The sequence below is a fragment of the Equus caballus genome, chromosome 7 (genome assembly GCF_041296265.1).
Source record: "Equus caballus isolate H_3958 breed thoroughbred chromosome 7, TB-T2T, whole genome shotgun sequence".
In the NCBI taxonomy this organism is placed as follows: Eukaryota; Metazoa; Chordata; class Mammalia; order Perissodactyla; family Equidae; genus Equus; species Equus caballus.
This window is the reverse complement of record NC_091690.1, coordinates 46,860,634-46,876,357: the sequence shown is the minus strand read 5'-3', so window position 1 is coordinate 46,876,357 and position 15,724 is coordinate 46,860,634. Positions and strand designations below refer to the sequence as shown.

The window sequence follows — 15,724 nt, the reverse complement described above, 5'->3', positions numbered from 1 at the left end:
TTCATCATGTGCAGAATGAAGATAAGAAAAAGGCCTATCTCGAAAAATGTTGGGGGACGATTAAATGATCTAACGCACAGGAAGATGACAGTCATAGCACACGTTCAACAACGATGATCATTACTATCATCTGTAAAATGGGCATAATAGCGACCTACTACATAGAATTGTTGTAAACTCAGAACCACGTCCCGCACGTGTAAAGCGCTCTATAGGTAAGTGACTGATGCTGCCATCATCCTCTTGATCCCTCTAGGCGCCCCCCCCCAGCCCATCTGAAAGATGTTTAAATCGAATCTCAGGCGTTTTGTGGTTTTTTTTTTCGCAAATCCCTTTCGTCGGCCCGGCCTGGTGGCCCTGGGATGCTCGCCAGGCCTCCGCGCACCCGGACTGGGCGCGGACACCCCTGGGCTCCGGGAATCCGGACGCTGTGGACCACAGGCTCCCATCGCGCCGCCCACGGGCCTGGACCGCCCGCGGTCTCCATGGAAACCCACCAGCCGCAGGGGGGCGTGACGGACTGGGGGCGTCCGCCTATCAGATCAAAGTCGTGTCGGCGAGCGGGGCGGACGGGGCCTCTGACGGGTGCGTCCTAGCTCGAAGGCGGGATCACGGCGACGGCCCGCGCGGCTGTGCCGGCCCCACCAATCAAGGGCCGCGCTGCCTGTGATGGACAGGCGCGGCGGGAAGAGGCCCGAGTGCAGGCTTTCACCCAACCGGCGGGCCGCAGCCCCGAGAAAGGGCCAATGAGGAGGCGGCGGAGGTGGGGCGAGGAGGCCGGTTGCTCCGGAAGTGGAGGGAGGGGGTGAAAATGGCGCCCAGCTCGAAATCGGAGCGGAACAGCGGGGCCGGGAGCGGCGGCGGCGGCCCAGGGGGCGCCGGGGGGAAGCGGGCAGCAGGGCGGCGGCGGGAGCACGTCCTCAAGCAGCTGGAGCGGGTCAAGGTGAGGCCTGGAGTCGGGGAGGAGCGCGCCGGAGGGTGGGTAGGAGGGACGAGGGAGGCAAAGGGAGGGAGGGCGGTCGCGGGGTGAGGGGTTGGGGGCGGGGCCCCGGGGAGGGGGCTCTATAGAGGGGCCGGGGGCGGGGCCCCGGGAAGGTGGCGCGGATGGAGGGGCCGGGGGCGTGGCCTCAGGGAGGGGGCTCGGATGCAGGGGCTGCGGGCGGGGCCCCGGGTAGGGGACTCGGATGGAGGGGCCGTGGGCGGGGCCCCGGGGAGGGTCTCGGATGGAGGGGCTGCGGGCGGGGCCCCGGGGAGGGGGCGGGGTCCCGGGGAGGGGGCTCGGTTGGAGGGGCTGCGGGCGGGGTCCCGGGGAGGGGGCTCGGATGGAGGGGCGGGGGGCGGGGCCCCGGGGAGGGGGCTCGGGTGGAAGGGTCTTTAGAGGCCGCTGGAGGAATAAGGAAGGAGGAGGCGATCCAGGGTCACACCCATTTTTCAGCGCCCTGCTCCCGTGCCCCTCTGTTATGGGGCCTTCCCGCGCCCTTGGCAGAGCTCCTGCTGCCTGCTTTGGGCTCCCTCTGCCTGGTGTTCCTCTCTGTCCCGGCTCTGAGCACAGGGGAGCTGGGAGTTCCTGTACCTGCATCTGCCTCCCCCACTGAATGGGAGGAAGCCCCCTGGAGAAGGCCTGGTCTTCCCTTTCAGACTGCGAGCTCCTGAGCGGGGCTCTGCCTCCCCCATCAGACTGTAAGCTCCCAGAGTGCCAGAGTCTCTTCCCCCATCACTCTGGGAGCTCTGGGAGGGCACGTGCATCTGCTGTCAGGCCAGCAGCAGTGGGACAGGGCGTGTCTCCGTGCTAGGGAGTAAACCTTCCCCATTCACTGGGAACGTCGTGAGGGCGGGGCTGGGTCTCCTTTTGACTGGAGCTCTCTGGGCAGGGACAGTCCACCCTCAGCCCGGGTGCTCCCTGGGTTGGGCTGTGGCTCTGCCTTTAGCTTGGAAGCTCCCTGGACATGGATTGTGTGTCCCTGTTGCCTGGGCCCCGCTGACGGGGCTCATCCATCAGACTGGGATCTCCTCGAGGGCTGGGCTGTTTCTCCCCCATCACACTGTGGGGCAGGACCCAGGGGCTCTCATTCCTCCGTGCCCAGCTTGGCCTGCCTGTCCCCCCAACGTCCTTCCTTGGTGAAGTTTGGGGTGAGGGAGTTGGGGGAAGGCGGCAGATAACAGAGAAGGGGAATCGGGGGGAACCGGAAGGTCTCTGGGCGGGCTCCCCTTCTGTCTGCCTGGACTGCTCCCCAGCTGAGGCCAGGGCTGTGCTGGGGGCCTGAGCACCCCGTGTGGAGGCTAGTGGGTCGGGGACAGGTGATTGCAGTTGGTTAAGTCCACATCCTCACCTCCTTAGGGGTTGAGTGCGCCCTGAGCCAGCTTTCAGGGAGACAACCAGGTGGCCCAATGTGGCCAGGGGTGACTGAAGACACTTCCTATGGGAGGTGTTGGCAGTGCTGGTCCTCAGAGCCTGGGGGCTTGGCCAAGAGCGCCCCTGAGGCTGAAGAAGTGGAGCTGGGAGGGTGGCTCGGGTCCCTGGTGCAGAGGGAGGCTCGACCGTTCCCACCTTCCAGAGCTCAGACTGCCCTGGACCGTTATGGCTGGCAGTAAGCGGGCCTGCGTGGCGGTCCTGGACCCCACGGGTGCTGCTCCTCCTTGGGAGACGGGACCAGGGGCTGCAGGTGGCATCTGCTGGATGGTGCCTCAGGAGCCCTGGCCACCTCTTCCCCAGATCAGTGGGCAGCTCTCCCCTCGCCTCTTCCGGAAGCTGCCGCCCAGGGTCTGCGTCTCCCTCAAGAACATCGTGGACGAGGACTTCCTCTACGCAGGGTGAGGCTGGGGCCGGGCAGGGGGTGGGCTGGGGCAGTGGGCTGGCCCTGACCTGGCCACTCTGCCCTCTGTGCCCCCCGCAGACACATCTTCCTGGGCTTCTCCAAGTGCGGCCGCTACGTCCTCTCCTACACCAGCAGCAGCGGGGACGACGACTTCTCCTTCTACATGTACCACCTGTACTGGTGGGAGTTCAACGTGCACAGCAAGCTCAAGCTGGTAGGGCGGCCTGGCGCCGGCTGCCCCTCCCCCTGCGGGCCCCTCACAGCGCCCCTCTGCGCCTCAAGTCCCTTGTCCATAAAATGGAGATAGTGCACTCGTGGGGGCGTCGTCAAGACTCCAGGTGTTGGGTCGAACCACATGAAATTGCCGTTTTTATAGTTGGAAGTGGGTAAATAGCGGCACTTGCACGTGCTTCCAGTCAGCATCTACGGCCGGGAGAGCCTGGCGGGCGCAGGCCGGGCGGGACCTGTGCGCTTTGTTAGGCCCGAGCAGGCTGCCACCCCGTTAGCCCTGACCGTGACTCCTCGCGGCCCTGGCCCTGGGCGGCGGGCACTGCTGGCCAATTTGCACATGAACTCAGAGCTGAATGGCTTCGGGGGATGGGGCTGGGAAGCCACGCGGCTGGTGAGTCCCCTGGCTGCGTCCTGTCCCGGGCCCAGCCTCCCTGTCTCCCCCACTTGTGGTGAGAAACACTTGGGAGCCTCTGCAGGCTGTTCCCAGGAAGGCAGGGGGCTGCGGGGGCTGCTTGGGGCTCCCTAGCCTGAGGCACCACCAGAGGGGACAGCCCTGCCGGCTCGGCCTGTCCCCGATCCCAGCCCAGCGCAGTGCAGCCTCGGGCCCGCTCTGACGCTGACCGCGCCATGCAGGTCCGGCAGGTGCGGCTCTTCCAGGACGAGGAGATCTACAGCGACCTGTACCTGACCGTGTGCGAATGGCCCAGCGATGCCTCCAAAGTCATTGTCTTCGGTTTCAAGTGAGACCTGGGGTTGAGGGAGGCCGAGGGGGGTGGGGGCCGGAGGCCGGGGGCCCGGGCGAGGCAGCTGAGGGTGTGCCGGCCCCCAGCACCCGCTCGGCCAACGGGATGCTCATGAACATGATGATGATGAGTGATGAGAACCACCGCGACATCTACATCAGCACTGTGGCGGTGCCGCCACCAGGCCGCTGCGCTGCCTGCCGGGAAGCCAGCCGAGCCCATCCAGGTGAGGGGCTGGGGCGGGGCGCGGGCTGCGTCCTCTCTGCCCTGGACCGAGAGTGAGCCAAGTGGCTGTGTCGCCGCAGGTGACGCGAGCGCACAGTGCCTGCGCCACGGCTTCATGCTGCACACCAAGTACCAGGTGGTCTACCCCTTCCCCACCTTCCAGCCCGCCTTCCAGCTCAAGAAGGACCAGGTGGTGCTGCTCAACACCAGCTACTCCCTGGTGGCCTGCGCCGTCTCCGTCCACTCGGCAGGTAGGCCCGGGGCTGCTGACAGGCCCAGCGCGCACACACTCGGCCGTCACTGCCCCACATTACAGATGAGACCAAGGCACAGAGAGGTGGCATCCTTCATCTAAGGTCACACAGCCAGGAAGTGGGAATGTGGCATCCACACGTGGCCATGCCCCATCCCAGCACTGTCCGCTAGAACCTCCACAGGGCTGGGGTGTTCCGTGTCTGCGGTGTCCACTACAACTGCTGCCAGTAGCCACTTGAAAGTGGCCTGTGCAGGCGAGAAACTGAGTTTTTCTTTAATGTAGTTTTGGTTGTGTTAAGCTTAAATAGCCACGTGTGGCTACCATGCTGGACACCGCCGTGGTCCTTTCTCTACAAAAGGGGAAAGGCTAATTAAACATTCCGAGAGTGGCGAGCGGACAGAGCCCGACTGGCACCTTTGGAGAAATGCCCCTGAGAATCACGAGGCAGGCCCCTCGACAGAGCGGCGGGTGTTAGGATCCTGCGCTGGCTGGTGGTGAGGCGGTGCCCTCCACCCTCCTGGGGCTACAGGCAGTGGGGTGTCCCGGCCCTGTGCCTGCCATGCCCAAGGCTGGTGGCAGGAGCTGGGGACCGCCTGGTGTCCATCCCTGGGGCGCGGGGAGGTAGGACAGCCCCCGCCTGCGTGTGCAAGAGCCCGCCTTAAAGACACAGGGGTGTGGGAGAAACACGGGAGACGTGTAACCAGATACTGATCCCACTTAGGTATAAAGATGTTTCAGGTTTGCAAGAACCCCCGTCAAATAAAAAAAAACTCACTGATGACATTAAAATGGTTGTCCCAGGGGGAGAGAAGGCAGTGGGCACGAAGAGAGGATTAAATGTGTGTGAGGTAGCCAGTAAACCAGCAGGGCCCGAGGGAACTTGCCCCTCCCGCCCCTGTGCTGGCCACCTGCCCCTCGCCGAGCAGGCGCCCCCAGCACAGCACGCCAGGCCTGGATGGGCTGATGCCTCCACCCTCTCGGCGGTGATCCTATTGGGAAAGACCACGTGAGACAGGATTCAGCCTGGGCTCCCACCCAGGGGAGGGGCCCCGTCAGCATGTCCCGCGCCCGTCACCATGGGAGGAGGGCATTCCACAGAGTGGGGCGTTGCCCCACGGTGCCACGACTCCGGTGGACAGGAGTGCGTTGGCAGACTCGCCTTCTCTCACAGTGTGACCTTAGACAGGTTTCCCTCTGACCCCACGTTCCCCGAAGGGGCTCTGGCCCCTGGTCAGGCAGCAACGGAGACTCCAGGCTGTGCCCGTGCGGGTCCCGCTGGCGTTGGGGTGGCTAGCCGGCCGCGTGGTAGTCTCAGACTTAACTGCCGTGGCTCTTATCTGCTGTCACCGCCGGCTGTGGCTCCCCGAGGGCAGGGATGTATCTGTGTCCTCAGTGTGCGTGCCACACAAAGGATGCTCGAGAGTAGGATTTGAAGGAATGTGTGTGCGCGCGTGTGTAAAAGGTTCTTTTCCTTTCTGGATGTTTCAGACTGATTTCTCAGCGTAAGTAGTCTTCTAGAAGGGTCTCCTCCAGGTCAATTTCTAAGAACCCCCTCGGGCAGTGAGGGAGTTGGGGAGAGCAGCCTTGACCTGAACCCCCCCATCGCTTTTTGCCTTCCAGGTGATAGCAGCTTCTGCCAGATCCTGTATGACCACTCCACCTGCCCCCCAGCCCCTCCCAGCCCCCCTGGGCCCCGGAGCCCAGAGGCGCCCCCCGCCTGCCCCAGCCTCTGCCCTGAGGCGGCCCCCGCCCAGCCCTCTGGGGCCCCTGAGCCCTCGCCCGCCATCGCCAAGGCCAAGGAGTTTGTGGCCGACATCTTCCGCAGGGCCAAAGAGGCCAAGGGCGGGACCCCAGAGGAAAGCCGGCCGCCCCCCTGCCCGGGGCCCTCGGGTACCCGCCTCCGCCTGCCCTCTGAGCCTCCAGCCCCTGGTCGGGAGGCAGTGCCCCGGGACAGCCCCCCGGCAGCAGAGGCACCGGCCCCCGAGCCCGGCTATGTTAACTACACTAAGCTGTACTACGTGCTGGGGTCCAGCGAGGGGACGGAGCCAGAGGATGGTGAGCGGGGAGCCCGTGCCCAGGCAGGGTCCAGGGCATGGGAAGCTGGTCTGGAAGGGGTCTCCAGGCTTCGCACCGCCGTCCTAGCCCCACATCCTGTCCCCTCAGAGTTTGAGGATGACAAGATCTCCCTGCCCTTTGTGGTGACTGATCTCCGTGGCCGCAACCTGCGGCCCATGCGGAAACGGGCCGCCGTCCAGGTTAGTGCTAGTGACGGGCAGGCCGAGGGGCGGCCCTGGAGAGCCTGCTGGGGTGGTGGTTGGCACCGTCGTCCCCCTGCTCCTCTGTCCGTTGCCTCAGGGTCAATACCTGACAGTGGAGCAGCTCACGCTGGACTTTGAGTACGTCATCAATGAGGTCATCCGCCACGACGCCACCTGGGGCCACCAGTTTTGTTCCTTTAGCGACTATGACATCGTCATCCTGGAGGTGGGCCGAGGTGTGGCCCAGGGTGGGCTCAGGGTGTCCCCATCTGGGGGTCACCCTCAATAGCTGTCACCCTGCCCCCAGGTCTGCCCAGAAACCAACCAGGTCCTCATCAACATCGGCCTGCTGCTCCTGGCGTTCCCGTCCCCGACCGAGGAGGGCCAGCTACGGTGCGTGGGCAGGGACCCCGCCCTCACCCTCGTCCAGCAGGGGCCCACAGGGGAGGGGGGATATGAGAAGACTCCCCTGTCCCCACAACTTGCATTGGTCCCTTCCTTACTGCTCCAAAGACAAAAGCCCTGAGGGTCACCTCGGTCCTGGCCCAGGGACCCTGTGGTGCCACCTCCTTTCTCTTCTGCTCACCTCCCCTTCCCCTGCAGACCAAAGACCTATCACACCAGCCTCAAGGTGGCCTGGGACCTCAACACCGGCATCTTTGTGACAGTCAGTGTGGGTGACCTCACAGAGGTCAAAGGGCAGACCAGGTGAGGCGGGGCCGGGGTGGGGCCCGGGGCCGGGGCCAGGTCGAGGAGAGCCACTCACCCCCTCACCCGCAGCGGCAGTGTCTGGAGCTCCTACCGCAAGAGCTGTGTGGACATGGTCATGAAGTGGCTGGTGCCCGAGAGCAGCGGCCGCTACGTCAACCGGATGACCAACGAGGCGTTGCACAAAGGTGGGCCCCGCGACCCGGCTGCAGCCACAGCTGGGCGCCCCGTCCTGCCAGGCCAGCCCAGAGCTGGGACTGGTTCCCAAGTGTGTCCGGGAGGACGAGCACGCTGGCCGGGCGGGTGACGCTGCGGACGCTGGCTGAGGGGGCAGCCCAGGCCAGGCCTGACAGGGCTGGCAGGTTGGCGCCTGGGCCCCCAGCCGTCGGTTCATTCGGCAGGCGCAATGGGGTGGCTGCAGGTGGGAGGCAGAGCCGAACTCAGCTGGGCTGCTGCCTTCCGGAGCCCGCGTCCAAGTCACATCAGGGGAAGAGGCGGGCCCCTGCTGCAGCCCGGCCAGAGACGCATGGCTGTCCCACGCTTCCCTGCAGGGTGCTCCCTGAAGGTTCTGGCGGACAGCGAGCGCTACACGTGGATCGTGCTGTGAGGGCCGGCCGCCCGCACACTGACTCCAACTACCTCCGCGGCCCGGAGCTGGCCGCCCTGCCCGGTTGGCTGGCCCGCCGACGGCTGGCGCTAGTGTTCAGCTGCGGGCAGGGGGCTGGCGGGGCGGCCCCTGGTGGCCTGAGAGTCTGGACGCTTCTTATTTATGCCTATTTAAGTTGGGAAGGGGTAGAGGGAGGGAGCCCCTGCCCCCCCCAGCCCCCCAAGCGCCCGCCCGCCTTCACCCTGCGCTGGGCACGGCCCTGCCCTCTCTCGTTTGCCCCCTCCTCTGCTCCAGGCGTGGGCATCGTCCCCTGGGGAGGCCGAGTGGACCTGGCTCCCTGCCTGTCCCCAGCCTGCCCCACTCGAGGTGGCAAACGTGGCAGCCGTCCCCGCTCCCCTGTCGTTCCTCTTCATGTAATAAATGTTTTATTTCTGAACCTCGCTGAGTTCCCTTGACTGCCACTTGGGGCCCAGCTGGAGCCCCGCCCCCCGAGGCCCCCCCAAGGCCCAGCCAGTCAGCAGTAGCCAAATATCACAGCAGAATTTATTGTGTTTTAAGAAAGACTACAAAAAGGTAGAAAACAGCTCGGCACACTAGACTACCACACGCGTGGACACTTTCACCGCCGGGAGAGGGGAACCCCGAGGGCAGGGAGGGGGGTGGATGGGCCACCCCAAAAGCTGTAGCACGCGGAGCACGCAAAATAGTGATTTTTATACAATAGGTCAGATTTTTTTTTTTCTTTTTTGCCATAAACATCTCACAGGTTGAAAACACTGAGAAAACCGGAACAGATAAGGCCATGATGGTTGGAAAGAAACCCAACAAGTTACCGACTCCGCTGGGCGGCGCTCACAAATCGCACAATAGTCATGGGGGGCAGGGGCGCACAGCACGGAGGAGAAGCGGGGTCTCCGCGAAGGGGAGGAGCGAGGAGGTTCCATCACAAACCAGCAGCGGGGAGGGCCCGGGACGCGGGGGTCTTGGGTCTGAGCGCGCGGAGCCCCCAGCCCCGCGGGCAGGCGCAGCCCGCCGCCCGCCGCCCGCAGCAGGGCCCTGGGCTCCGGCACCCGCCCGCCCGCCGCTCTTTGGAAGCTGGAGGCGGCGGCCCCGCTGCCCTCCCCGCAGCCAGGCCGGCGGTGCCCCGTCCAGGGCTGCAGGGCGAGGGAGGGCCCAGCTCCGAGAAGATGCGACACCCACGGCTTTAATTGCACTTAAACGGAGGAGGGAGAAGCGGTGGGGTTGTCGAAGGAGGGGTCCCGGGGGCTGCTGCTGACAGTGGGGAGGGGGGGGGTCACCAGGTGATGCCCGCCGGCGCCCACCTGGGGCTCAGGGCTGGGCCCAGGGCAGGCTGTGCAAAGCCAGCGAGCTGAATAAGTTAACAGTTCCGCGGGGGAGGGGGCCTGCCTGCCTGCCCCCGGGGGTGGCGGGAAGGCGGCTGGGGAAGGGAGATGCTGCGGGCTTGGGGCCGAGGGGCCGACCTGGCTGCCCCAAGGGGCACCTGGGCACGGCGGCGGGTTCCTTAAGGCACGTCTTTTGTGTCAGAGTTTGCAGCTGCGGCTCCGCCCGGCCCTGTGAGTGTGCCGGCCCCATCTCGGAGCCTTCCCTGTCTCGGAGGTCCCCTCCCCGCCCTGGCCGAGGCTGGATCGGTGACAGCGAAGCCACAGAAGTTGCGAAGGACCCTGGCGTGGAGGGGCGGCGGGGCGGGCAGGGAGGCGGGCGGGGCGGGGAGGCCGCGGGCTTAGCTGGAGGGCAGCGCCTGCACGAAGAGCCCGCGCGCGTCCGTGCGCGCCAGCTTGGCCGGCGGCTCCAGGGCCTCGGGGCCCAGCGCGGGCGAGTCGCCGCCAGCCGCCAGCGAGATGTCCTGCGGCAACTCGTCCTCGCTCTCCTCCTCCTCTTCCTCCTCCTCGTCTGGGGCACACGGACCAGGCCCGGCTCAGCGCGGGGCGGCGGCGCCCCCAGGGCCTCGCCGGCACCGCCTCCACCCCAGCTCCCCCCCGGCCACCGCCCCCCTGACTCGGGCCCTGGGCAGGGGACACGCCGCGCCTACCTTTGTCCGGGTCCAGGGGGTTCAGCGAGGTGGCCAGGTTGGCGAACTGCAAGGAGAAAAGGGAAGGGGTGAGAGTCCCGCCGAGGGGCGCCCCGCCCGCGCCCTCAGCGCCTAGCTGCGCGCACCTCGCCCATGACGGCGATGGGGGTCTCGCCCTTGGCCTGGGCCACGCGGTGCTCGATCAGGTAGTACATGTACTCGTCATACAGCAGCCGGATGAGGTGGAAGGAGCCGAAGCTGGCGGCGCTGCGCAGGGTCAGGTCCCGGATCACCATGGAGCTGGAGGCGGCGGCGAAGAGGCGGCCGTCAGGCTCGGCCCCGCCCCTCGCCCCCGTCCGTGCTGCCAGGATCGCAGGCTCGAGCAAGCCCAGCTCCCCGCCCGGACCGCGCCAGCTCCTCCAGGGCGCCCATCGTTGAGAGCGGAAGCACCCTGCCTTCGCCGAGGAGGCCGGGCCTTCTCTAGTGCCATCTCGGCCTGTCCTCAGAGAGGAGGGGCCTCCTCTGGGTCCCGCCCCGGGAGGAGGGCCCTCCTCCGGCCCCGCCCCGCCCCGCCCGGCCGGCCCCGCCCAGCCGGTGCGCACCTATAGAAGGACCACTTGAGGAGGAAGAGCTTGGCGGCCTTGGGGAAGCCGGCGCTGCCCTGGTAGGGCTTGAGCACCTGGCTCACGACGCCGTCCAGCCAGGTCGCCCACTGCTCCAGGGAGTTCTGCTGCTGCAGCGTCACCTTGAAGTCCTGCTCCAGCCGCTGCACCATGCGGTCCTCGCAGCGGCACACCCACGAGGCCTGCTCCTGGGGCACAACGGGCGGGCACCCGGGCTCAGCCACCGCCCCGGGCCGCCCCGCAAACCGCCGCCCGCCTGCCCCGCGCTCACCTGCACGTTGGCGAAGTCCACGCGGTTGAGGTCGCTCAGCATCTGGTTGATCTGCGCCGTGTTCTGCAGCACGGCGCGCGCCGCCTGCGCCAGGTGGTTGAGCGACGTGTAGCGCCGCAGCGTCTGTGCGAAGGCGCCGGCCGCTGCCACCTGCGGGGCGGGGGGCTTGTGGCTTCCAAGAACCCGCCCACGCTGTCCCCTGCCCACTCTCGGCGATCCCTCTGCACAGCTTCTCCCGAAAGCGGAGGGGAGGGGACCTCGTTGCCTTTGTCGGGAGATCAAGCGGTCGGGAGCTTCACACTTTGAGTCCATCCACCCAAAGTGTGGGTCCAAAAATCAACGTTTTGTGTCTGCCCTTCATTATTATTTTTAATGAGAGGACACAATAGAAATCTCGGAGGGCACTACCTAGAAAAGGCCAGCACGGCTCCCAGGAGCGTTTGTTTCATTTGGTTTGATTATTCCTTTGACTGTCAGCTCTGGGAGGGCTGGGGTTCTGTCCATCTCGGTCACTGAGCCATGCTGTGCATGCAGCAGGTGCTCAATAGATGCATGCTGCATAAATGAATATGTGAGTCTTGCCCGTTCTGAAGGGTGTCGCCCTGGATCCAGCTTCCTGGGCTCTGCCCCGTGCCCTGTGTCCTGCCCGGCCAGGGGCGATTTTTCAGTTCTGCTGAGCTGCCCTCCCAACACTTTAAGGACTAAAAACACCCCCTTCTTTTTTTTTTTTCTTTTCTTTTTGCCCAAGAGCACGCACATCCAACTCCTCCCATCTACGCAGTTAGTGAATCTGCAGCATTAATGAAGACGCCACGTTTCCCTTCCTTACAGACGCTGCTCTTGTTTTCTTTTTAAGAGTCTGTCTATCTCTGAACACCCAGCGCACTTTGTCTTAAGGCTGTCTGAGGAGAACTACCTGAAGTCTGCACATGGCTTTGATGGTTTTAAGACGCTGTGCTGCATACAAAAATACCACCAAGGGGTTCTGTTGCAGAAGTGGGGACCTGAGGAGGCTAGTTTATAAAGACAACACCCAGAGCTCAGTCTGAGGGGACAGGCATAGGGACAAATCTTACAGCCTCTGGCAGAGGGGCCCGAGGCCCCAGCCCCCAGCCTCACCTTCACCCGCAGCATCTCCTCGGGGATATTCACCATGGCGTGGGTGAGCCAGCTCTCCAGGCTTTTGGCAAAGTTCCGGATGGCTTGGGTCAAGGCACCTGTGGGCGGCAGCGGGGGCTGATCAGGCCCGGGAGGCCTGGGGGGGGCGGGGGGCGAGGGGGGCGTGCGCTCACTGGGGATGGGCCGCAGCACGTCGGGGATGAGGATCTCCACCAGGCCCTGGTACAGCACGTTGTCACAGTGCTTGGTCCACTGCAGCACGGGCTCGAACTTGGAGAGGAGCACCAGGCTGGCCTTGGGCAGCCGCTTCTCGGCCTCGTCGTGCCTGTGGGCACCCACCCCACCCTGGGGTCACAAGGACACTCCACGGCCCTGCCCCAGGGTTGGAAGGGCACAGTACCACCCTGCAGGGCAGGCGGGTGGTCCCTGCCTCCCCCAGGCCCTAGTGCCCCAGGGTCAGAGGCAGACCAGTCCCCTGCACCCCAGGGCCCCGGCCCGCCCATTGCCGGGAGGCGGTGGCTCGCAGGGCTCCCAGCCCACACACTGAGGGTCAGCCCCACACCCGTGCACATCTGGAGCCGGGATCAGATGCAGGGGTCAGGCAGGGGCCCTGCTCCAGCCCCCTAGCCCCAGGTGCTGACTCCGACAGTGGCCCCCCCTCCTCCCCATCCCGAGGGACTCACACGGCCAGCGGCGGTGCCTCGCTGGGCTGGCTGAGGTTGTACCGCCAGAAGGTTTTCCAGAGCGTCTCCACCAGAGGGAACTGCAGGTTCACCATGACGTCCACGATGGCCTGTGGGGAGGTGGGCTCAGGGCCGGCCGCAAGGCCCCCCCGGCCCCGCCCCGGCTGCCCCCACCGGCTTGCCCACTCTACCTCACAGTGCTCCCGGTACAGGGCCTGGAAGGCCTTGATGTCCCCGGGCCCCACGCCCTCAGGCAGCACCTTGCCCTGGAGGTCGAGTTCTGAGAAGTCGGGGAGGCTCCTCGAGGCATCTGGGGCAGGAGGGGACGCCATGAGGCCCTCCGCCCCCCCCCCCACCCCGCTGCCCCCTCGAGCCTCTCCCTGGGATCCCATCGCACTGTCGCCACTCTCCCGCCAAACAGCAACCCCCAGTGCAGAGGGGGCTGGCAAGGCTCAGGGAGGGCAGGTGAACCATCTCCCACTCTCTGGGCCCACAGACCCTGCCCCACGCCCCTGTGGGCTGGGGAGCCCTCACCCAGGAACTGCTGGTACTGCTGGACCTGGGCGCTGATGTCCGACAGCCCGCTGGCCGGCTGCGGCCCCACAGCCACGCCGTTGGTCATGCCCTCCATCTTCTGGATGGGCTTGAGCCTGGAGAAGAAGGGTAGGCAGGGCATATGGGTGGGGGCTGGGCAGCATGGCCCTCCCCACCTGCCAGCACGGGGTCCAGCACTGTGCTCCCACCTCTGCTTCTGGGAGAAGGGCTGGCCGCGCATGGCCATGTGCTGCTGGTCCTCCATGAGCCGCAGCAGGGGTGAGCTGGCCTTGATGCGCAGGCCGTAATAGTGGTACTTGGAGTTGCCCCTGCAGGGAGGCGGAGGGTGAGGGCCGGGTGGGGCCGCCAGGGGCTTTCCACCCCGCCCTACACCACGTGCGCTCTGCTTAGGGAGCAGACAGAGCCCGGGGGCTGATTCACGTTCCACAGAACCGGGGATGCTGCACTGGGCAAGCATAGGGGCTGCGGGTGCCAGGAGAGGCCCCCGCTGCCCGAGCTCTGCGAAGACAGGACCAGCATCTGGTTCACTGCTTGTGCCCCAATCCCAGCCCGGGGCTGGTGCCCAGCAGATACACGTGCACTGCTGCCCTCAAAGTGCCGGGCGCGGCTCTGAGTACTTGGCCCAGGTGAACCCAGGTACTCCTCCTCCCCACCCCAGGAAGAGTGCTCCTAACATCCCAGATGGACAGGCCAGGCGAGGAAACTGAGGCACAGGGAGAGCCACTCCTTTGGCCCAGGTTATGCATGCCTGCATGAATGAGGTGATGCCTAGGCTGGGATGTGGCACCAAGAGGCGAGCAGGCTCAGCCCGGGGGGGTATGGGGTTGCAGAGGACAGGAAGGAAGGTGGGTTCGTGGGAGGGGTCCTGTTCCTTCCTGGGAATTTGCCGACTCACAGGCCCTGACTGAGCACCAACTGTGTGCAGCCCCCACTCTCAAGGTGGACGCCTCTCAGCACTGGAAGACAGATCAGGAGCGAGACGCACATAAGAGAAAAGACAGGCTGGTGGTGCTGCGAGCCAAGGAGAAGTGGGCAGGAGTGGGGTGTGGGGAGCGGCGGGGAGGGGAGCAGGCTGCACTCTAGCGAGGGGCCCACAGGTCTGAGCAAGAAGACAGGGAAAGGCACTTGAGGTGCAAGGCAGAGCCAGTGCAAGGGCCCTGGGGCCAGTAGGGCTGGAGCAGAGTGAGCGAGGGTGTGATGGGGAGCTGAGGCCCTCCTAACTTGGGCGGGCTGTGGAGGGCCCACCTGGTGCCGAGGCGGCGGGTACGCAGGCCCATGAAGACGGAGCGGATGAGCTTGCCGAAGGAGGCGGCGTTGACGGGCTCCAGCTTCTGCTCCTGGCAGTGCAGCAGGTAGTGGCAGTAGAGCGTGCTCCGCGGCAGGCTCACGCCCTCTGCCGTCTCGTAGTTGTCCAGGAGCCACTGGACCTGCCGGGCGACAGGAGGGTGCTGAGCCACCCGATTCTCGAGTGCTCGTTGCTAAGTGCACTCTGTGCCTATTTCTGATCACGATCCTGACAACCATGCCTTGTATCACCATCACCCATGGGAACTAAATCCCAAGGAACTCTCTAGAACCACACTGTCCAACACCAGTCGCCACCAGCCACACACGGCTCTTTAAATACAAATTTAAGTCATTTTGTACTGAGTGGAAAAACGCACTGTCAGAAGGTCCCACAGAATATGAGTCCATTCATAGAACATTCTCGAGATGACAGCATCCCGACATGGGGAGACATTAGGGTTGTGAGGTCACTACAAGGGGCCAGCAGGTGGGAGGTCTTCAGGGTGGTGGGAGGTTCTGCATCTTGACTGTGGGGAGTTTTCCTGATCCACACACGTGACGCAAAGACCCAGAAGGAGCCACCCACAGGGTCCCCAGTGGTTGCGTACAGTGCCCCAGGTACGTGAGGTGTAATGGGGGTAACCTGCGCGAAGGGCCACAGGGACCCCTCTGCACTATTTCTGCAGCTTCCCGGGAATCTACACTTATATCAAAACAGTTAGGAAAAAAAGCAATTCAACTCAAGTCCTCAGAGACCCCAGCCACGTTCCAAGTGCTCAGCAGCCACCCGTGGCCAGAGGCCCGGGTGCCGGGCAGCACAGAAAGCATTTCCGTCCCTAAGAGCCTTCTCTGGACACACTGTTCTAGCAAAGCAGGTCTGCAAACGGGGATGAGAACCCACTGGGGTCATGAAATCAGTTGCATGGGTCCCGACCAGCATTAAAAACCCGCCCAGAAGGGAGGCTGTGTCCTGCCAGCCAGGAGTGCCACCTCCTGGGGAAGCTGTGGCTGGGTCACGGGGTCCAGAGTGGGCAGCCATGCCAGAGGGCGTGAGGCAGCAACCTGTGGAAGCCATCGCCCCAGACCTGGAGCTCCAAGAGGACAGGGACCACCTCGGGACCACCAGGCTCTGACCTACCCATGGTCACAGAGGTAGCCAGGGGCCCGGTCAGGGCTGGGAGCCAGGGCTGCCTGAGCCACCCGACCCAGGCCTCCAGGCAGCAGGAGGCCACCCCGCTGGCTCGGGGCAGCTCCTCCCAAGCGGGGTTCTTGGGGCACCGCTCTAAGAGCTTCCTGCCTGTTCGCTGAGGGCC

At 65.1% G+C, this 15,724-nt stretch overlaps 2 protein-coding genes across 11 annotated transcripts in view; one reads left to right on the top strand and one right to left on the bottom strand.

Moving 5' to 3' along the window:
- Positions 1-784: 784 nt before the first annotated feature.
- On the top strand, positions 785-8,280 carry DCAF15 (DDB1 and CUL4 associated factor 15). Its single transcript, XM_023645251.2, has 13 exons — positions 785-943; positions 2,714-2,811; positions 2,895-3,030; positions 3,681-3,787; positions 3,877-4,016; positions 4,096-4,266; positions 5,892-6,326; positions 6,435-6,526; positions 6,627-6,755; positions 6,837-6,922; positions 7,133-7,237; positions 7,310-7,425; positions 7,789-8,280. Exons 1-13 carry the CDS (start codon positions 812-814, stop codon positions 7,842-7,844), a joined length of 1,803 nt encoding a protein of 600 aa, XP_023501019.1. The 5' UTR covers positions 785-811; the 3' UTR covers positions 7,845-8,280.
- A 93-nt stretch (positions 8,281-8,373) lies between these two features.
- The window catches only part of RFX1 (regulatory factor X1), a 30,327-nt gene continuing 22,976 nt past the window's right edge, over positions 8,374-15,724 (bottom strand). For all 10 annotated transcript variants that reach the window (XM_070273986.1, XM_070273984.1, XM_023645243.2 and 7 more), the window contains 12 exons: positions 14,370-14,551; positions 13,313-13,432; positions 13,104-13,219; positions 12,761-12,879; positions 12,570-12,679; positions 12,060-12,211; positions 11,887-11,984; positions 10,768-10,917; positions 10,476-10,684; positions 10,020-10,173; positions 9,895-9,940; positions 8,374-9,755 (listed from right to left, as the gene is read on the bottom strand). In XM_070273986.1, the coding sequence (XP_070130087.1) occupies positions 9,586-9,755; positions 9,895-9,940; positions 10,020-10,173; positions 10,476-10,684; positions 10,768-10,917; positions 11,887-11,984; positions 12,060-12,211; positions 12,570-12,679; positions 12,761-12,879; positions 13,104-13,219; positions 13,313-13,432; positions 14,370-14,551 (1,626 nt within the window). In that variant the 3' untranslated portion in view covers positions 8,374-9,585. The remainder of the gene's footprint in view (positions 9,756-9,894; positions 9,941-10,019; positions 10,174-10,475; positions 10,685-10,767; positions 10,918-11,886; positions 11,985-12,059; positions 12,212-12,569; positions 12,680-12,760; positions 12,880-13,103; positions 13,220-13,312; positions 13,433-14,369; positions 14,552-15,724) is intronic.